The sequence below is a fragment of the Anomalospiza imberbis genome, chromosome 13 (genome assembly GCF_031753505.1).
Source record: "Anomalospiza imberbis isolate Cuckoo-Finch-1a 21T00152 chromosome 13, ASM3175350v1, whole genome shotgun sequence".
Lineage (NCBI taxonomy): Eukaryota > Metazoa > Chordata > Aves > Passeriformes > Viduidae > Anomalospiza > Anomalospiza imberbis.
This window is the reverse complement of record NC_089693.1, coordinates 18347899-18368956: the sequence shown is the minus strand read 5'-3', so window position 1 is coordinate 18368956 and position 21058 is coordinate 18347899. Positions and strand designations below refer to the sequence as shown.

General features: G+C 51.2%; 1 protein-coding gene and 3 long non-coding RNA genes across 4 annotated transcripts in view; 2 read left to right on the top strand and 2 right to left on the bottom strand.

Moving 5' to 3' along the window:
* The first annotated feature begins 1084 nt into the window (after positions 1-1084).
* Positions 1085-21058, top strand: part of HCN4 (hyperpolarization activated cyclic nucleotide gated potassium channel 4) — a 105780-nt gene continuing 85806 nt past the window's right edge. Inside the window, exon 1 of the mRNA XM_068204331.1 lies at positions 1085-3124. Within this exon, the coding sequence (XP_068060432.1) occupies positions 2421-3124 (704 nt within the window). The 5' untranslated portion in view covers positions 1085-2420. The remainder of the gene's footprint in view (positions 3125-21058) is intronic.
* LOC137481586 (uncharacterized) lies at positions 5921-7328 on the bottom strand. The gene is made up of 2 exons (XR_011003564.1): positions 7146-7328; positions 5921-6051 (listed from the first exon to the last, which is right to left on the bottom strand). It is a non-coding gene; the product is annotated as an uncharacterized lncRNA (long non-coding RNA).
* LOC137481585 (uncharacterized) lies at positions 13003-13912 on the bottom strand. Its single transcript, XR_011003563.1, has 2 exons — positions 13746-13912; positions 13003-13627 (listed from the first exon to the last, which is right to left on the bottom strand). It is a non-coding gene; the product is annotated as an uncharacterized lncRNA (long non-coding RNA).
* On the top strand, positions 14253-17698 carry LOC137481584 (uncharacterized). Its single transcript, XR_011003562.1, has 2 exons — positions 14253-14443; positions 17504-17698. It is a non-coding gene; the product is annotated as an uncharacterized lncRNA (long non-coding RNA).

Here is a 21058-nt window from a genome sequence, read left to right as displayed (position 1 = left end):
AACACATCCTTTTGGAAGGCAGTTGATTGCAGCTGAGGCACAGAAGTGCTTACACCTCAGCATCCCTAGTGCCTGCAGGAGGGAAGAAAAACAGGGAAAAGACCTTTAGTGTTCTCTCTGGCTTAGTTCACCTTATCAAATCTACAGGAGCATTGGAAAAATGAAATTTATTTCCCCAGAAAAGCTCGTTCCATTAGAAATTGTGATGAAAATAATAATATTAAATGATATTTACACTGTGGAGTATTTGGAATGAGTCACAGGCAGTCTGGCTGTGCCAGGAGGTGGGAGTAAAAGAGGAGCAGGTAGAACACATGGCGGAAAGGATTCGGGAGAGAGCGAGGGAGAGGCAAACAAAGATGAGGAAGCATGTGCTCTGTGTGTGCTTGGTGGAGTCACTGCTGAGCAGCATTTCCTTGCCGTGGAGCTGCAGGAACATCCTGCTGCTCTGCATGGCACAGTCACCTCTGGCCAGTGGCTCCTGCAAGGGAAAAGGGCAATATTTGCTCCCAAAGCAGCAGCAGCAGCAGCACAGAGGTGAGGTGGGGATTTCCTCCCTGCCTGCCGTGGGCATTCCTTGCTGTGCTCAGCCTCCCTGCCTGCGCAGTTCCTGTGGTTTCCTTCCCCTAGCAGGTAGGATTTGCAGTGTCTGAAACAACAAACATTCTAGCAAGCCTCAGATGCTGAACCTCTGCAAAAACATACACCAAAATCTCTCATATGGCCAAACAGATTGTTAATTTTGCTCCACTGGTTTCACAGGCTTGGCACTAGGAACTATTTGAACCACTTTATCAATCTAGGAGCTTTTTAAACAGAATAAGCAGCCATTCCCAAAGAAGCACAGGCAGGGCTGATTGCCACCTCTTTCCCTCTTTTTCTCCAGAAAAACCTTCTCCAATATCAAAAGGTAGGGAAATGCCTCATTGTAGCCGTTTTTCCCCGCTGCTTTTGCCTCTGTTACAGGCGGTGCCCTGTGGGCAGCAGTGAGGGGTAGCAGCATTCCCAGCCGGAGCCGTTTTCCCGAGCAGCCTCGGCGGGCGGTGCTGACTCAGGAGCCCCCTGGGAAGTGGGGTTCCCCCGCCGCGGGGAGAGCCCACGCAGCCCGCACTGCCAGCCCAGCCTCCGCAGGCCAGCGGCGGAGCTCGCCCAGATGCAGCTGCCTTGTATTTATTAGGTTTTGGATGACTTCTCCACACCCAACCCCGCAGGAGAGCGATAGTACTGACAGCCCGGGAAAAAGGGTCCTTCCAAACCTCCTGCGGACGGGGGCAAAGGCAGCGTGTTCCCGGCAGGCAAACTTCTGCTAGGGAACACGGGCACTCCCGAGCTCCTGCTTTGCATGCAAGTGAGATTTTCAAGGTGAACCGCTGGTTTTCCTTTAGATTTGGGTTCGCCCCTTCTCACAAAACCCCCCGTGCCTTCACAATCAAACCTGCTCCCGGCAGCCACACCTCCGGGCGGAGCAGGGAGCGCCCGCATCCGAGAGAAAAAGGAATATTCTCGCTCCTATTTATTTACTTTGTCATGTTTACGATGCTGCTGTTGATAAGCTGGCGGCAGCCCGGCGGCCGTGGCCGCTAGCGCGGGGCGGGCCCGGGGCCCGGCGCTGCCCGGTGCCCGCAGCGCGGTGCCCGCAGCGCCCGGGGCGCGGTGCCCGCGGCGGCGGCGGCAGAGCCCCGCGGTTGCCGGGCGTTGCCCCTTTAAGAAGCCCGGGTGCTGTCTCAGGTAGGCAGAGCCTGTGCGCTGTAGTCGCTCCTATGGCAACCCAATAGAATGGGATCGCTTCATGAATATTCCCAGGAGCAGGGGCTGCATGAGGAATAAGTGATGACAGTGATGTAAGCAAGCAGTGGCCGCTGCAGGTTGCAGTTCATTGTGTTATTGGCCGGCAGGTTGAGGAGTTTGAGGCTCGAGCTTCGCTTTCCGGATGATGTCTGCCCGCCGGGAGCCACGGCACATTTGCATCTCGAAGCCAACATGGCAAGGCGGCTGCTGCCGCCGCTGCCGCCCTCCCTCGCCTTCCAGCCAGAAGTGTGTGGCTCTCCTCTAGACTACTTGCCCAGTGCTCAGCATCTGAGCAGACAGGGATTGCAGTAACACTCACCAAGGGGAGACAAGCAGCAAGTAGCCAAATCGGGACAACGGAGGAGAAGGGGGAGCTTTTTGCCTTCCCTCTTTTTTTTTTTTTTTTTTTTTTTTTTTCCCTCCCTCGTTCCCTTCCCTTCTGGATGCAGAGCCTGTTTTTGATGCAGAGCCTGTGGATGCCACAGCCTGGTAAGAAGATGACACGCCAGTCCCTGGTTCCCCGTGCCCCGTGAGCCGGGGGCAGGGGCCTGGGGCAGTGCCGGTTCCCCTCGCTGGGCAGAGCCGGGGGAGTCTCTCCCTGTCCCCGAGCAGCAGCAGCAGCAGCAGCGGCCATGGACAAGCTGCCCCCCTCCATGCGCAAGAGGCTCTACAGCCTGCCCCAGCAGATCGGACCCAAGGCGTCGATCATGGACGAGGAGGATGACAGCGACAAGGACACCCGCAGGAAAAGCATCAGGCTCAAGCCACTGCCTTCGCCCTCTGCTGGGAGCACCCGGGCCCTCGGGGGGGACCCCGGCCGAGGGGGGGACCCCGGCCTGTTGGAGACGGAGGCCGGCGGCAAGGGCGCCAAGACCAGCACCAACGGGGACTGCCGCCGCTTCAAAGGGAGCCTGTCCTCGCTCACCAGCAGGCACCTCCACGACGCGGCCGAGGAGAAGCGGCTCATCGGCGGCGAGGGGGAGCCGGCCTCTCCCGGGGAGGACAAGAGCCCCCCCGGCAGCGGGGAGCTGGAGCAGGGGCTGCCTGTGCCCCCAGCGCCCGCCTCCCCTCCTGAGCCCCAGCAGCCACCCCCCCGGGCTTGCTCCTCGACCTCCATCAAAGTGGAGGGAGGTGGAGGGTGCGACCAGATCACCCCAGATGAGGAGCAGAGGCTCGGCCAGGCCGGTTTCATGCAGAGGCAGTTCGGGGCCATGCTCCAGCCGGGGGTCAACAAATTCTCCTTGAGGATGTTTGGCAGCCAGAAGGCCGTGGAGAGGGAGCAGGAAAGAGTTAAGTCTGCTGGGTTCTGGATCATCCATCCCTACAGCGATTTCAGGTACAACCCACCCCTTTCCAACCCCCCCTTTCCCGGCCCACTCCAAAACAGCTGGCCAGCCCCTTCCCATGCCACCTCCAGCACAGGGCACCCACCCCAGCAGAACTTTCCTGGGTCATTTCCTAGCCAGAGGAGCTGGAGGACACAGCCACGATCTGCTCCACTCAAACAAGCTGCAGGTTTCCTTTACATTTCACTTTAATTTTAGTGTCCCCACACTATTAGTAATTTTAAATTGTTTTTAAACCAGTTGTCTTTGGGTTTTTATAAAGGAAAGGCTCTCTGTAAGTTCGTTGTAAACGGGAAAAACGGTTCCCACCTGATGCACAACTTTAGATCTCTGATCTTAACTAGTCCTGCATCTCCATGGATGCTCTGCCTGATTGATGCTTCCCATTTTCACACCTCCAAGTCCTCTCCCTGCTCCTTCCCAAGAGTTAGGCAGGGATGTTGCTACTGTTGCTGCTGTGTAGGCGTCTTACTGCAGCATGGCTTGCAAGGAATTGGGATGAGCAGGGGATGGCAGGTTCATTAACAAGGTTCTTAACAGAGAAAGAGCCTCTTTTGCATCTGTACATCCTCATTTGCAAACTTAGTTTGGATTGGGAATAGTTAACACTGACTTTGCCAAAGTAATGGCTTGCTCTCACTCCACACCAACATTTCCCTGCAGGTTAATGAGGAAATAAACTTGGAAACCCTACAGCCAGTTTTTGTAAAGTCCTGTGTAGTTCTGCATAGAGGGGCTGTGTTAGGGTATTTCTGAGCAAAGTACTGTCTGCTGCACAGGTGAACTGTCCTCTGCAATATGTATGTAAAGCACTGCAATCAATAATTAATTACTGAGTGCAATCAATGGCTAAGGTTTATTGCTTCAACTTTAATTACAACGGCCTTACATCTCACATTTAAAAGCACACAGGAGAAGAATATTATTCAAACATACCTTTGTCACACTACGTGATTTTATTGAATGTGTGGACTCTGCAAGGAACCATGCACGATTCCCACAAATACAGTTAGCGAGATAATTGCAGGAAGGAGTTTCAGGGTGGATTTGGCCTCCCAAAGGCAGGAATGACAGAAACCTCCTGACACCACCTATCAGGGATTTAGCAAGCAGCCCACATGCTTAGCGGATTCAGCACTGGCACTGACCAGATTCCTTGATATTTGCTTGGATTAGCAAACGTTATTAGAAGGCTCTGTGAGTTGGAAGACTGCACTGTCATTTAAATTCAGTGCATTCAAGTGTCCCAAGCACACAGCTGACTGAGCTTAGGAGGGTTTCCAGCAGCTACAGCATGATGCAGAGTCCTTGCAAGCACAGCCTTACCCAATCCCACACTGGAACCAGGAGAAAATTGCCTCCCAGTGAGACTGACCAAGTAATAGCTCCCAAACTGAAATGTGAGAATGAGCAGCTTTCAAAAGAACAAAACCAGTTTCATACTCTCAGCTGTATTTGCAGTATTTGCCATGAGTCTGGAGTTTAACTGCTGTGTTTTCTTGGGTTATTCTAGCAAGGCATGCTCTGTGTGTTGCACCCTCAGGAAATTTGGGGTTTAATCTCTGCATTGTATCTGGAGTTAGACAAAAGCAGTGTTCAGCTTCCATATCCTTCTGTCTCTGTAGTGGATTTGTTCCCTTCCATATCTGTGCCTGTTTTCAGCACAGAACCAGCCTGGCAAACTTCAGCAGCAGGAGATGAAGTAACCACCTTGCCCAAGGTGAGATGGTCCCAAGAGTTTGGGATTTTAAGGTTCCAGAGAAGCAGTGCTTATTCCGTAAGATGATGAGGTAACTTTTCATTCCTGAGGCACTTGGCTGTGGGGCCACTTCTAGCCTGACCCAAAGGAATGGAGTCTGCTGGCAAGCCCTGGCTCCCTGAGCTGGATGATGGCTCGGAGCTGCTGGCATGGAGCCGTTTGTGCGTGCAGAGCTCTGTGGGTGCACTCCTGGTGTTAATAACAGCCCCTGCCCTGATGGAGCTGGGAAGGCACAGGGAGCTGCGGGTCTGTACCCTGGGGCACATCCCAGGTGGGCTGGTTTCCTTGTGAGCTGGTGTAGCAGCCCAGCCCAGCCCAGCCCAGCCCAGCAGCATGGGCTGTGTCCCTGCTGTCCCCCTGGGCCAGGGCAGAGGGGTGAGTGTCTGGAGCCATGTTCCAAGGCTGGGAGGAGCTGGATGCACCACCGCCTGCTCAGGGGGGATATTTCCAGGGAGGCTTTGTTCACCCCTGTTTCTAGGTCACCTGCAGCAGATCTGTTTGGATAGGAACTGTTTAGAGAACTGGGCTTCCATGGAAAGTGACCTGTGGACAATGGCTGCCTTGAAGGGGAAGAGCCTTCCCACCTTTTGTTTGGGCTTTGTGTTCCCTCTTGCCCTCTGCTAAAGCATATCTCTTTGAAAGAACTCCTGTGAATATGGCTAACATTTTTTGACCTCTGGAATTGCAGCAGATTGCACCAAAGAGCAGATCTTATCAAAATATTTGCAAGAGGTGTATCTGTGCCCCAAAGGAGGGTGTTGTGTGCTTGGGGAATTACGCAGTGCAATTCCTGACTGCTCCGTGTTCCAGTCGGGTGTGGATTCCGGAGTCTCGGGATCTTGGAGGTTCCATTATCCTGCCCTTGGCTGGCACCAAGGCTGTGCAGCAGCGTTTGCTGGTCAAGTTTCAAAGTGAAGAAAGGGTTTAGACCCCGAGCTGCCTTTCTGTGCCTTTGGAGGAAGCTGCTTCCCCTCCGCGAGCGAGGTGCGTGTCCAGGCTCCGGGTCTCCAGCCCTCGTGACTGTCGTCTCCAGGCAGCTGGAGCTGGGAAGTTTGCATGGAACACTCCAGGCCGATGCACTGCTGTGAAATGACATTGGTGCAATTCTCCGACTCCACGGAGTCGCTGCTCCTTCGCGCTCTGCTTCCAGAGGAGTTCCTGATTTGGAAGAGAACAGAGGCTTTCATCATTGTCCCATTGAATTACCATTTTAGCATCTAACAGGGCTAATTCCAGTGGCAAATCTATGACCCTCCGAGAGTAAAACAAATTAATATAGATTCAGGCTCTGTTGATCTCTGCTTTTAGTCCATTGTGAGGGGAAAAGACATCAAATGACTTTTATAAAAGTCAAGCTCAGTGCCCCTGAGTACTCCTGACTAATGCAGTGGGCTGGTTCTAGAAGCACTTAAACGGTGTCTTAGCAATTTCTAATGAAAACTAAGAATCCTGGCTCCTGTCCTGAGGTGCAGATGTGTGTGCTGGCAGCTGGAGTTCATTTGCATCTGTGGTTGATTGCACATCAGTGCAGAGCCACACTGTATATCCTAGATCAAGATTTATCGGTGACTTTGAAAGCTCTTCCACTGAGTAGACAGAATTGTGTTTTATTGCTTAGAGGAAGCATTGATCCAGTACAATTGGTTTAATAAAAAAATTCCAGACAAACAATGATCTGTCTAGTTCATAGCTGACTGAAGCATATGGTTGTAGCTGCTGCCCAGAATTGCTTGCAAAAAAAGTGTAGCATGCTGCTTTTAGAAAGACCTGAGAACAGATACACTATCTGAGGGCCCAAAATAGTCCCAGCAGTGGATGTAAATAGAACTGCACATTATTCACTGCCCAGTAATCTATTAACTTCCTCACTGTGAAGAGAAGCTGCTGTCTCTTTGAAAACAATGGCAAACATTCTGTTCGATAGCACACCCAACTACAGATTTTAGGATTCTTCTTTTCACTGCTCTCCATTACTTGTAATACTTGTGTGCAAACAGATCCTTTCTTTCGTTTGCTTCCTCTGCCAGCGCTCCCTGGCTGCTGGGACCCTGGGGAGGTTTCTGTGGCAGCAAAAACCAGGTGCTCAGGTGGGAGGTATAAGGGGAAAGAACAAAATCACTGTTTCCCTTCATGCTGCAGTGTCCCTCAGCCTCCCTTCTCGGGGGGAATCAGTGGGATTTACTAATTATAGTCCTAAGAACTGAACCCAGTAGCACTGTAGGATGGAGCAGAAATGGGAGGGATGTGTTTACCTTTCCCACTCTCCTGAGCAGACCTGATTCCCAGTGCCTCTCCAAGCGCTGTTCTGGCTGTGCACACTGTTCGCACTGGGAAGCTTTTCCCCATGCTTTAGAAGGGTAAACAATTGGTGGAGAGTCCAGCAGTGCTGACTGACTTTGGCAGCTCCCTTGGGTGGGGGTTGCTCCCTGCTCTCAGGCAATAATGCCCTTTTGTCCATCTCCTGCCCAAAGTGCTGCTCCTTGTGCTGCCCTCCCTCCATTCCTGCCCACGCCCAAACGCCGAGTCCATGACTCGCCTTTGCCCCAGGTGCCCGGCACGGAGCAGGATGTGCAGCACTTGGGATTTCTGGCTCAGGGAAAGGGCAGGGGGCAGTGCCTTTGGTGGCAGGACCTGTGCCAGGCGTTGGACTCCAACAGGAGTGCCAACAGGCTGGGTTTGGAGGGGGCAGCTCCCAGGCTTGGCTCTCTTCTCTCTGTGGTGGTGGTGTGTACCTGGGGTGGCAGGGGGACGCTGAACGTGGAGGTTGGGGACAGATCCCTCTGCCTTTGCTGCAGAGAACTTCCTAGCCAATTCCCAGGGCACTTTGCTGGAGCAGAACAAGGGAATCCCAACACGAATCATACAGAGGATAATCCATATTCTGCTGAACACACAAATTGGGTCCCTGTTGTCTTCAGTGGACTTGCAGTCAGGCTGCAGAAGAGCCATGGCTCTGTGACTGTTGTAGTTGAGAAGGTCACAATAAAAAGCAACACACTCCATTTTCAGAAGACTTCAACCTTATTTTATTATAGCATTCATGCTTTTTATACATTCTTGCAAAACTCATAAGTTTACACTTTACTCATTGGTTATGAGAGACAAAGTGCTTATTGGAACAGGCAGTTGCAGGTTTCTCTTATTTATCCTTCTTTCTTTCTTGGTTTCTGTGTCAAGGACCTTTGTAGGAAACTCTTTCAGGGGTAAACATGGATCCTCTTACCAAATTCTCTCTGGCTCACAGAAGTCACTGTAAGACCTCTTCCACATGTGACCATGAGCTAAGGGAGTGAAACTCCTGCATCCGTGCTTCCCATGTCCAAAGGCAAGGCAGGCATTGTGCCCCAGCTCACTTGTCAGGAGGCAGAGGATAAATAATCCCACACCACACAGTCTGTGTAGGAGTCCAGATTTTTGTAGGAAACATGTTCACATGCCTGAGCTGGAAAACTGGAAGGCCTCAGAAAAGGCAGCACCTCAGTGGGTCATCATGGTAAACTGTTTTAGGACTGATATTATGGTATTTTCACGTGGAGAAAATGAGATAAAATAACATAAATAAATAGTAAAGCAAGCATGGAGATTTAACAAAGAGATGTCGTTAAGATTTTTGCATAACTTAAGCCAGGCCCTTCATACCAGTCTCTGCCAACAGATGAAGACATTATCTCTCCCAGAGAAGCTCCTCCCTCAGTACACTCAGGGATGGCTCCTTTGAGAAAAACAATTTAATGTTTTCTCCGTCTCTCCTTGTAAGATAACATATCTTATTTATTATATCTTATTCAGATCCTGATGTGAAAAAAATGGTTAATTTTCTCATGGCTTTACAAAATTTTCACTATGCTAACAATAAATGTTCAATTCACTTCCTGACAGCAAGGAAATTGGAAATATCATCCCCAGTTTGTAGTGAGGCAGCACAGACTTTTGGGGATTGAGGTAAAACCATCCCTGACCTGGGTGTGGTGCAGCTGAGGCCCAGTTGTGCAGGGCAGGAGGTCGTGCCCTCGGTCAGAGCTCTGCCCTGGGGGCTCTGCAGGGAAAGGGCCGTCCCTGGCACTCAGAAGAGCTAATGAGGACCTGTGTGAGGAGCCATGGGTGCCTTGAGAGGACTGGGCACAGTCTGGTTTGGACCATTTCTTAGGCTGGCTCTGTGAGCAGCCAGACTGGGAATTGGGCCCATCCCTCCCACCCTCTTCCCAAGGCTCTGCTACTTGTTGGTTTGTCTGTTGTTATAGCAAAAAATAATCACTGCTGTAAACAATGACATCGTGTTCTCTCCCATCCTCATCTCAGAGTATTATTATGGGATTGGGCTCCTTGCCTGACACTTCTGCAGGAGCTTTCTGGCAGAGGGGGAGGCTCCGGGGCTCTGCTCACCTGCCCTGGCCATCACATCCTACCTGCAATTCCTTCTCTCTTCCACTGCAAACCTGCCAGGCTGGGCAAGAAATGGGCTCTTACAGAAAATCTCCTCCTGCACATGCCTGCGCCAAGCTCCCCCTCCCACCTTGGAGGAGGCAGGAATTCTCTGGGATGCACTGGTTTGATCCATGTCCTGACTGTAACAGCACAGCCAAGCTCCTGTCTGCTGTTTCCTACCCCAAGCTTTTGACTTTGCAGTCTGATTTTTAATGCAGTTTTTTGTAAAGTTGTTAGGGTTTTCAAAACACCTCACTCTCTCCCTTTGGCATATCTCTGGGGTCATTAGCAGGTGTGGAGCTGTTCAAGGCTGTGCTGCACTGCCCTCTGCTCTGAATGAAGCTCCCTGGAGCAGGGAGCTACAGCAAAGGAAAGATGCTGCACCACATTCCAGGGCTACTCCAGGCTCCAAAGGAAACACAGTCTGCCTGCTGTAATTCCCTGCTTGTTTTCTCCTTCTCACCTTCAGCCCCACTCTCTCCAACCTGTTGTCTTTCCCATCAAACTTGAAGTTTAAGTTTCTCATCCCACCAGTGCCAACTCTGTTTTCTAGGCTCCTCGTGGCAGCTATCTTGTCTGGCCAGTCCTAGATGCCAATATCCAACTTCTTTCTCATCTGGTCACTGATTTCCACCTTGTTTGCAGTAATGCCTCTCCCCCTCACCTCTTGCCATGTTCCAGTGTGTTGGGGTGGCATTTACTCAGTCCACTTCCAGTCTCCATCCTTATCCTTCAGCTTTTTCTCTGGGTGGGTCTCTGCAAATCAATTCCTTTTCCTCCTACATATTCTTAGTTGCTATTGTCCTTCTGACACTTTCAACAATCTCAGTTTTCTCCATCCTCTTCCTGACTTAAGAAGGAATCATTTTTCCCAGTAATTTAAAACCCTTCCACAGTATCCTTCTCCTTATCCTCGGACACTGCCAATGTTTAGACAAAAGCTACCCATTTTCTAGTTTTTAAACTTGGAAGATCTCAATCCTCAGACCTAAGCATTTAGCATGATGAATTTGTCTGTAAGCACAATCTCCACTGCAGGAGAATGAAACAGATTTTATTTGAAGGAAAAATGTGGTTTCTGAGGGTAAAACCCACAGAGTCAGTGTAGGACTTTGCAGCACTATTTTAAGGAAGTAAACTTGGGGTTTCAATCCAGTCTTATTCTGGTTAGGTAACTGTGCTAGTGCTTTCTGTGGCACTGAGGTTTTTTCTGCTCTAGAATCACTGCTGCTGCACTGAAATCCATTTATTATACAGATAAAAGAGTGATCTTTGTCTGGAGATAACATAGTGTCATTTTAGCTTGAAACCATTGAAATTTGTCTTTGTTTCTGATGTGTTATGAGCATCTCATTAGCAAGACCATGAATCCCTCAGTTTGCTCTCAAAACCAACTATCTGAGCTCTCATCTTTGCCAGAGCAGAGATTTCCTCCTTTCTCTTATTTTTGAAAGCTGTGTTGGTGCCAAGGCAGTTATAGGTCAATTGAGTTATTGTTGGTTCTAATTGGCACTCTAACAAGCTATTAAATCAATTTACCTACAGATGAATGTCACTCAAAAAGCAAGGTGCCAGCTCCTTTTGAGAACTTCAAAAAGCCCATTTCCACTGCTGAGTGTGAGGGAAAGGTCAGGCTGCAGGGAAGTGCCTACTTGAGATTTGCCCCCAAAGTGTTTGTGCCACGAGCTCTGTGGCTGAACACAGGCCAGGCTGTGAGGAGGGATAAGAGCATTCTCAGAACTTGAGGCCAGGAGGAAGAATTAAGAACAGAATTAAGAACATCACCAGCTCTAACAGATCTCCTGCATCCCTTGCTGGGTGTGTAAGGAAGCGTGGGCTTATTTCCATGTGGAAGGATCCAGGTGCTGTCCTCCTCCTTCACAGGTGTGTGTCCCACGTGCTTTCCTGTGGCTGTGCATGCAGGTGCAGTGTCCACAACTATCTTGCAAGCCAGGCAGCCCCCAGCTGGTGACATCATTGCCTTTTGGATGGCTGGAGATTCAGGAGATTTCCTGAAGAGTCAGAGTCATTATGGTGAACAGGGTTGATTTAAGATCCTTTCTGAAACATTTGGATGACCTTTCCCCCCAGCAGCACTGCAGAGCTCATCCCCACGGAGCTGGGCACTGCTTGGCTGTAAACCTGTCACTCCTGAGCCTGCAGGGCAGGACAAGGGCTCTTACCCAAGCATCCCTGCCAGTTCAAAGTCCAAGCTGCTGTCCAGGATGAGCAGTGAGGAGTGCTCAGGCCCCCTCGAGCAGGCTGGGGTTTGGTGAGGCTCAGGGCAGAGCAGGACGCAGCTTGGCTCCGTGCAGCTCTGCAGTGCTGACAGCACCAAGCCCGGGTTTGTCAGCAGACACAGCACTCAGGACTCCAGAAACACAGCAGAGGGAGCAGATGTGTCCTGGGCTAGCAAGGTGCTCTTAGAGAGACCTTTTCCTGCCCCTTTCCCATGCTGAATGCTTTGCTAGCTGGGAAGTCCCTTTGCAAACTGGAATTATTCATTGTGTGCAGTATCAAATGTGGTCACTGCGTGCCTGGTGTTAGCAGCAGGCTGGAGGAAAACCAGGCTCTTATCTCCTGAGGAGATGCTGCAGGCAGCAGGGGAAGACAGTGCCGTGAGAGCAAAGCAGATGAGCAGCCAAGGGGGAATTCCAAGGTCAGCTTGAGGGCCCACCACTTCCACGTTCCAGGGGCACAGCAGCTTCCCCAGCGATGCAGAGAGCTAATCTCATTTGTGGTGAGTCGTCCAAATGGGCTAATTAAGGATTTAACTCGCGGCCTCTTTGGATGGAGAGGTTGTCTGTGCGTGTGCATGCATTGTTCCAGAGCTCAGAGGCAGGAGAGGAGCTGCAGGTTGCCAGCTGACTCGGTGCAGGAGCTCGAACTCCTGGTTTTTCCTTGTCACAGCTGCGCTCAGGGTGTTTGTGAGTGCCAAGCAATCAGGAGCTGTGCAGGGAGTAACTGGAAGCCAAAAGGAAAGTTGCACTATTGGGGTCTCCTCTCCTTTATTCCCATTGTGATGGGCTCCTCTGCTGCTGTGTCTGCCGCACAGACACTCCTCCCTCATCCCAGTGTGAACTGGGAGCACGGGAACTCTGCCTGGAGTCGCTTCTCCTGTTCCTGGTCAGAACCTGGGCACTGTTACAGTGTGATCCTCATCCCCCCTGAGCACGGGGAGGGCTTGGAAAACGCAGGCAGATCCATTTGGATGTGCTGGGTGTGGGAAAGCAGCGTCTGGCAGTTATCAGTGCTTGGGAGGAGATAACGGCTGCATTCCGGAGACTGGGGGACTCCACAAACCCTGTTGGTGTCAGGGCAAGGGGCTCAGCTCTGCACTGACACCTCTCAGCAGGGCACTTGTGCCTCTCGGGGGCACTGGGGGCAGGGCAGCCCCTCCCTGTGCCCCGTTGTGTCCAGGTGCAGAGCCAGCTCAGGGACACCCCGGCTTTGCATGGGGCACAGCTGGACAGTGCCCACCTCACTCTGCCATGTCCTGGACCAGCTCTCCCAACAGCCCAGGAGATGAGAGAAAAGATAATGATGCCTGGCTCCGTGCAGCTTTTTTAACAATAGCAAACCCACTTTCATTAAGCACAAATTCTTGATACTTCACCTTTCCCCCTTCACTTTAAAGAACTAATGCATGCACAAGATACCCTTCTATTAATAACAAGAGGAATATATTTTTCCATCTCTATTTTCCTGTGAATCGTGGGGAGGGCAGGAGGAGGGACCAGTCTAGACTGCAGATGATGGTCTGTTCTCCTTGATGCCCATACAAAGCCACTCGTATCGTGCTCATTTAGCTGTGGATGCTCTTGGAATGACAAGCAGTGCCTAGCAGACAGAAGGACAAGCTGGAAGGGGTGGCAGGCATACAGGTTGGACTTGTGAGCCATCCTGAGCTGAATTCTCCATACCTTGATTTCTCCAGCTTTAAGAAAAGGGGTGATGGTGCTGCCAGGGGCCATGGAAGGTGCTGGGGGACTCTGTAATATTTTAAGGTAACAGCAGATGCCAGAGGAGATACCAGCAAGGGTGGGGTTGGTCTCTACCAGACAGTTTCATGAGGATTTCTTTGGGATTCTCCTTTTCTGTGTAGTGCTGTAGATTTGGTCTTACCTATTGTCCATCTTTTATCAGGACCCCAGAAAGCAGTGGATCAGTGTACCAACAGGGGATTTCTGAATCATCAGTTCCTGTGTCTTGATAAGGGAAGAGATTACCAATACTCTCCAGTTCCATATATGGTGCTCTATTGTCTTGGCAGGTTTAGAACTAGGCTGAATAAAGATGGGGGAAAAAGCTTGCATGGAGAGGCAGGCAAGATGGATTTTACCTTTATGTCCATAAATGAGACTTGTGCAGCCCCTGCATGGGGTTTGGAGATGCTCTAAGAAGAAAATGTTCCATTTTTCCCTCACCAGTCATGTGTACTGCAGGGTGTGCTTCTCTTTTCTTTGGGAATGTGTGAGTCTTGACTTCAGTAAACACTCCCAAATACCTGGTGTGGCACAGGAGCTGCAAGGTGTGGCAGCTCTGCAAAACATCCCTGTCCTGGCTTAGGACAATCCCTTAGGCTGGGTGGCTGGTGGATCTTGAGGTGATGTCTTGTGACCCTTGGCTTTTAGTGCAAACAGCAGTGTGTTCCATGCCAGTCCTGGTCAGGGCAGCTCCCCGTGCGTGCTGTGGCTGGGACATCCAGGCCTGTGCCACAGCTGGGAATGGAACAAAAGAAGCACATCTGGCTCACAGATGTGCTTCAGTCAAACTCCAGGTGTGTCCATGGCTGCTGGCTAAACCCTGAGTGCTTCTGGACAGCTTTTGGGGCTCAGTTTGTGAAACCACAGGGAGAGTTGCACTATTGGGGTCTCCCCTCCTGTATTCCCATTGTGGTGGGCTCCTCTGCTGTGTCTGCAGCACAGGCACTCCTCCCTCATCCCACTGTCAGTTCCACTGGCTCTCCTTGCCTGCAGATCCTGGTGGGAACTTGGGCCCAAGCCTTCCAAACCAAGGCAACCCCTTCTGCAGCATGAGCAGGAATTTGGGCTAACAGTGGCAGCTGTGGGTATGGCCTAGGACTCCTGCTTTCCAACAGGGGATCTGGAAGCCTCATTTGCAAGTAAATTCACACAGCCAAATCTGCACTGCAGACAAAAAAAGATTTGCCTTGACATCATCTGCCCTGCTCTGCGCTCCGCAGTCAGTCAGGAGAGCAGAGCACAGCTCCAGCCTCTCCAGCTCAGCAGAATTAAGGCTAAGCTTCATCATGAGCTCATGCAAGCTGTTCCCACCCCAAATAATTGGCTGCTGCATGCTTTGTGTCTGTCTAGCCATTGCTGCATGTGGGTGGGTGTGTTGTGTGTGTGTGTGAATGAGTCTGCTGTGGAAATGAATGCGTAACATCGGGGGTGCAGCTGATAATAAAGTGCCTTGGGAATGCTGGGAGCAGTGTAAGGCAGAGCTGAGCCCCTCAGACACCTGCACAGAGATCCCTCTGCCTGCTACCACAGCATGGGCATTCCCACTTCAGACCACCACCACCTCTCTTTTGCTCTTCCTCCCACCCTAAACCCCCTCAGAAGGGTTTCCACCCTGTGTTTCCTATAGCTGGGATGTAAAAGCAGGACAAAAAGCAGTGTAATTTCTCCAAAGCTCACCCACCCCCCATCAGCACAAGCCTCTTTGCAGGTGAAGAGGAAATGCCAGAGGTGCTGGTGTGTCCATTGGGATGGGAGACAATGCGATCCATGAGCGTGGCTGTGGGAACACTGCTGGATGAAGTCAGGGATGAAACCCCTGGGGGGCTTGGCAGCTGTTCCGGGGTATTGCTCTCACAGGGCTGAGCTGTTCACAAGCACTTCCACTGCAATCATCACACACTCTCTCAGGAGTGGCAGGCCAGCAGCATTTCTGCCCTCTCTCCCAGATAAGAGGGGCAGAGACAGGCTGTCAAAGAGCTCAACAAGGTGCCAGGAGTTGGGCCCTCCCATTTCCTCAGCCTGGCCCAAAGCTTCCAGCCCTGCTTTCTCTCCACACCCCCATGCCCAAGATTTTTCTGGGGAAAGGGCAGCTCTTTGAAGTTAGGTCAGTGGAAACTTGTGCCTGCCCCAAACTGGGATCCTAAGATCTTCAGCCCAGTTAGGGAAAAAGAATTCCTGTAGTGGTATGGGTCAGAGAGGGGCACAACTTTGCTACAGCTGGGCACAAGAGGAGAGCAGAGAATTCTTCACAAGCTCTTGCAAAACTTGCTTTTCCTAGGCAAAGTATGGCCCTGGCTGGCTCGGGGAGAGGAAGGGAAGGTATTCCAATAAAGGAGTTTTGCAGTAATATAAACTACCTAGATCATAAAACCCCATGGCTTTGGCAGAGCAGCTCGTGGCCTTTGCAGGCAGGCAGGTGACACTGTGAGTAAGGGCTTTGCAGTTCAGATACTCCAGCTTTGCTCAGCCCCTGCCCTGGAGCTGCAGTGGTTCTGCTGCATTTCCCTCAGCTGCAGGGCTGGGTGAGATCATTCCTCCACACATTCTTGTGGATGCAGGAGTGTTGATCACCATTCCTGTGAAATGAGGCTCATTAGCGGAGCCAAATTGCCAGGTGAGAATGGCCCTGGGGATGAGTTTCCCCCCTTGGAGGCACCTCAGGCCGTGTGTCCTGTACGGGAACCCCAAATTCCATCCAGGCCCTGTGCTGGCACTGCATGGGACCTGCTGGTGCTGCACTGCTGTCGCTGTTGCCAGACTCCTCTCTCAGCTTGGTGCTTGTGCAGTGGCTCTTCAAGGCAGGATTCAGCCAGCCTGGGGCTCTCTTGCTACAGTGGAAGTGGTTCAGAGCCCTGAATTTTCTGCTCTTTGCCCACAACAGCTATTTCTGATTCAAGGATGCCTTTCCTGAAGGAGATCCCTAATTTACTCTCTGAATATCTAATGAGCTAATATGGCTTTGGATACACTTGAGAGCAGAGCTGATCTGCTCCCTGCTTTCCCTGGCCTCCAGTCCAAGACCCTCTGCTGTTCCCCACTGCAGTGACTTGAGAGCTTTCCCAGGTACCCTCACCACTGACCCATCTTCCTGCTCCTCTTCTTCAGCCTCCCTGTGGCCTCCCAGTGCCAGGGCTCCCAGCTGGGCTGAGGCACAGCACAGACATTTCTGCTGGTGTGAAAGAACAAGAGCAAAGCCCTGGCTCTTGCCTTATTCTGAGCTCAAGCAGGAATGGATTAACTAAAAGGAAGAAAACCACAGAAATCATGTCATCAGGATGGAAGTGCACGAGTTCCCAGCCAATTTATGTGATATCCCAGCACATCCCTGCTGAAATCAAAGGCTGAGCCTGCTGCAGTGGCCTTGAAATTGGGTCCTGTGTGTGCAGAAGGAAAAACTACAAGGATGTTTCATGTTTTAGGGAAGAGGGCCCTTTGAGAGTGTGTTCTTGGGAAAGCTGGAATTCATTGAGACACTGCTGCCATCCTACATTCCCAAAACAGGGCAGGGAACAGACTTGCCTCTAGGCACCACAACCAAAGGATAAGACTTGTCTTTTCTTTTAAGGCACAAAACTTAAAAGCCTGGAATTGTCTTTTGTGGCTGTGACTCTCAGATCCCAGAGCATGTTTAGTTTCTTTTAGGGTTTCCTTTTCTGAACTCAGGACCACAAGTAGATTTTTTAGGCTGGTGAGGAGGGCAAAGTGCTCGGCTCACAGTTCCATGTGGTTCTCTGGGCTCAGGCATTGAACAGAGCCTGTGCTGAGTTCCTGCCTTGAAGTTTGGATTTAAAATTGAAAATAAACCCTTACACCACATTTAGTGGTACCTTCAGTGGCCAGGGAAGGGTTTGGCTGTCACTGCCTTGGAGCAGCTCCTGTCCTGCTGTGGTAACCATTTACTGTGTCAGCATGTCTCACATCTAAAGGCTGTGGCAATTATGTGTCCCAAACTCCTTACAGAGGTTGTTATTTCACATTGCCCTTGTAGCTTGTCTGAGCCTGATGCCAAAGTGGAAATACAAGGGGGTGTTGTTATTTGTTGGGTTTTCATGGCTCTCATATCTGCTCTGCCCCAGCTGTGTGTAGGAATAGCTTTGTCATATTCCTGTGAAATAGCAGGGAGATCTATTCCCAGCTTATGGCTGGAATAGGAATATAGAGAAAAAACTCCTTTATTTCCTCTTGGGTTGCTCATGCAGACTGAACCTGAGTGCTGCAGACATCACAAGGAGCTGTCCTGCATGCCCCTGCAGTGTCCCTTTCCCAGCCTGTCCCTCTGGCAGGCTGGAGCCTCCTCATTCTGTATTGATGCATCAAGCTTAATTTATTTCTGAAACAACTTGTTTCTGGCAGGTTGTTCATTCTAAAAATATATTTATTTCTAATTGCTGAGCGGAATGCTTAATGAATTCTTCCTTCCCAAGAACAATTAATCAAAGAAATGATTTGGGGTTGGCACTTGCTCCCCCAGGGCTCAATGGCTTTGTTCCATTGACTTAAATAGAGCAGGGCAAGTCCAGCCCATAGTGGAAAAGATTTATCTGAGCATTTTTCATGGTGCCCATCACTGTTTGTCTGCCTGTCCCTGGCACTCTGTGTGTTGGAGGAGCAGCACTGCACAGCAGGGTCACAGCAAGTTTACAGAACCCCCCCTTATCCTGGTGGGGTTTGGGATGCTGAGGAGAGAAGGGGCTGCAGCTCCAGCTTGCTCTAGAAGGTTTCTTGATGGGAACAAATGGCTGGAGAGGACTCTGTGGGTCACAGACCCTGCAAGTTTTGATAAAGGAGAGCCCCCTGGGAATCCCCACCACACCACAAGTCAGAAAGTTTGCAGCATGTCCTGGAAAGAGCAGGAGAGATGCAGCAGCATCCCAGGTCTTGGCAGTGGGCAGGGGGTGCTGCGTGGAAGTGTCTGGAGCACATGCTCCCATGCTCCTTTCCAGGAGTGTGTGTAGCACATTCCATGTCACACAGGCAGGTGAAAAGCCCAATTTCCTCCTACCAGTCTGACAGGAGGGGAAAGGCCTTAAATGTCCTGAATGTGGCCACTGAATTCTTTCTATTGCCTCTAATTGTGATTCAGAGCATCCTCTGTGGGCAGGTGTGCGACACTGTCCTTTCTGGGGAGGATGTATTTTACACCTCCACTGTGTGAGTTTTTCATTCTGCTGTCCCCGGGTGTGCACCAAGCCCTGCTCCTTCTCCCTCAGTCTCCTGCCCCCCTCAGTTCCTGCTGGGTTTCCTCATTCCAGTCAGCCCAGCACAGGAACATTTGGAGGGACCGTACCAGTACCAGCTCCTCAGGACCTGGAAGGGCCTTTGGGGGATCTGAAGCTCAGAGCTGAGTGCTCTTCACACTCTGGATTGGATGTCAGCATTCCTGCTCTCTCCTCTCTGTTCTGTTGAGGGAGTGAAGCCCTCTGCAATATCTACCCCTCTGTGCCTCAGTTTCCCAGCTGGCAGATGCTGGTGGGGAGACTCAGCCTCCTGCCCTAAAAAGCTTTGAGGTCAAAAGGAAGCCAGTCTCTGGGGAGCTCCTCAGTGCTTCAATACAGGCAGTAATTAATTCAGCAGCCATGCCAGGGGGAGGGATAGTGGATTCACGTGGATGCCTTAGGTAAGCACAGCCTCAAGTACAGTATGTTTCTTCTGAGACTGAAAATAATCAGAAGCAATTGGACTTTTTTTTTTTTTCCTTAACTGCTGCATTTTTGGAAGGTGATTCATCTCTTGTCTGGGGTCTGGGCTACCTGAATAGCCCCAAGATCCCAGCAGCATTAGTCTTTTTGAAGATTCATTGTGCTCCATTGCAGCCTGAATAACTCATTACAAACAAGAGTGATGTGAGCAGCAGGAGAGCTGGGCAGGAGAAGCATATTGTGCTTTGGAAGCTGAAGTACACACAGGCCGTGCCTCGTTACCTTTTCAGGTGCCTTACTCCTTCCACCCCCCTCCTTCCCCATGGAAAGAGGCTCTGGCATCACTGGGTGTGAGCCTTGTCTGGAACAAGGTGCCAGCAGGGACATTTCCCACCAGGGCTAAAGCAAGGATGCAAACCAGTGAGGATTCCCAGAAAGTAATGTGGATCACGAGGAGCTGAAGGTCTGAAACACAACCTAGTATGAGCTCCATCCATCCCAATCCATGCTCCTTAAACATTGCTCCTTTGGCACTGCCTCTAAGGCCTGAGCCATATTCATTGGGTGCAGAAAATCCACATTAAAACCTGGCCATCCCTGTTGGCCAGAGTGTGTTTAACCCCAAAGCCACACCTGGGAAAGAAGGGATTTGCCCAGGAGTGACCCCTCTCCTGCAGTTCTTCACCTGTGCCGTGTAACCCTCAGGGCTGTGGGGAGCTGTCCTTGCCGGGGGTGACAGCCACATGCAGCCAGCACCTTCTGTCACTCTGGCTTTCCCTGTCCTCGCTGAACATGTGCTTTAGGAAGTTTGGATCCTTTAGAGGGAGGCAGCTTTGAATATGATCATTCCAGCAGACCATTGGAAACCCCCAACTGCTTTCTGTCACCTCTTTGTGGCAGCTTTGAGCATTCCTGTGCTGCCATTAGCCAGGACAGAGGTCTGGCTTTCCTCCCTGCCCCATCTGGCATGGCCAGGGCTCACCCAGCAGGAATGTGTGCACGGTGCTGAGGTCTGGCAGATGCTGTTGCCTGTCTCAGACATAAATCCTGGGAGCTGTGCAAGTTGGAGAGAGGCTGAGAAAGCACGTGTGCCTGGGAGCAGAGCTGCAGTAAATCATGCAGCTGAGCAGCAGCTTCAGGTTTGATCCATCCTCCCGGTGCTTTCTGGGCTTTCCTTCTGGGGTGGCTGATGTGACTGGCCCAGGGCTGAGCTGGGCACACACACAGATGTGGTAGCTGGGTGAGTTACCTGTGGGGATGGTTGTGCTGGTGCTGCATGCTTCAAAGGTTATGGCAGGTATCCCAAACTTGGGCTCTGGAGTCTCGAGGAGAGTCTGGATGTTGGAATGATCATAGAATATCAGAATGGTTTGGCTTGGAAAGGGCCTTAAAGCTCATCCCATTCCACCCCTGCCATGGGCAGGGCCACCTTTCACTATCCCAAGGTGCTCCAAGCCCCATCCAGCTTGGCCTTGGACACTGCCAGGGATCCAGGGACAGCCACAGCTTCTCTGGCACCCTGTGCCAGGGCCTGCCACGCTTACAGGGAACAATTCCTTCCCAATATCCCATCCATCCCTGCCCCCTGGCAGTGGGAAGCCATTAAGGGACCCCACTTCCCTTTGGGGGCCCTGTGAGTCCCAACCCTCAGGAGTGGGACACAGCAATGCCCAGGAGGAACATTTTTAGCATCTCGGGTGGTGGGAAGTCTTGTTCTCAGCTGGCAGATGACTTAGCAGGGTTTGTCACTTCCCTGGGGACAACTGCAGAGTATGAGGGCATAAATGTGTCAATGCAAGGCAGAAAGCACTGCAGTGTCCCCTCCACACCCCCACTCCCCAAACTGTGATTCTTACCTAGTTGTGTGACTCATGTAATTTCTCTGCCTTATTTTGGTATTTAATTTTAGTAAATTAGGCTTCCTAGTGGTGAGAGTGACATCCTCAGCTCACATAAACCCATATTATGTCAAGACAAACATGTCAACACAAAATAGTTTAGAAGTCAGCCTGTCATCCCTGTGACTTCCCAAGGAGATGAGTGTGGAAGGTCCCTGGTGTCGGTGACGTGTGTCCTGTGCCACTCTTGGAGCAGCTCTGAACTAAGAGACATCCC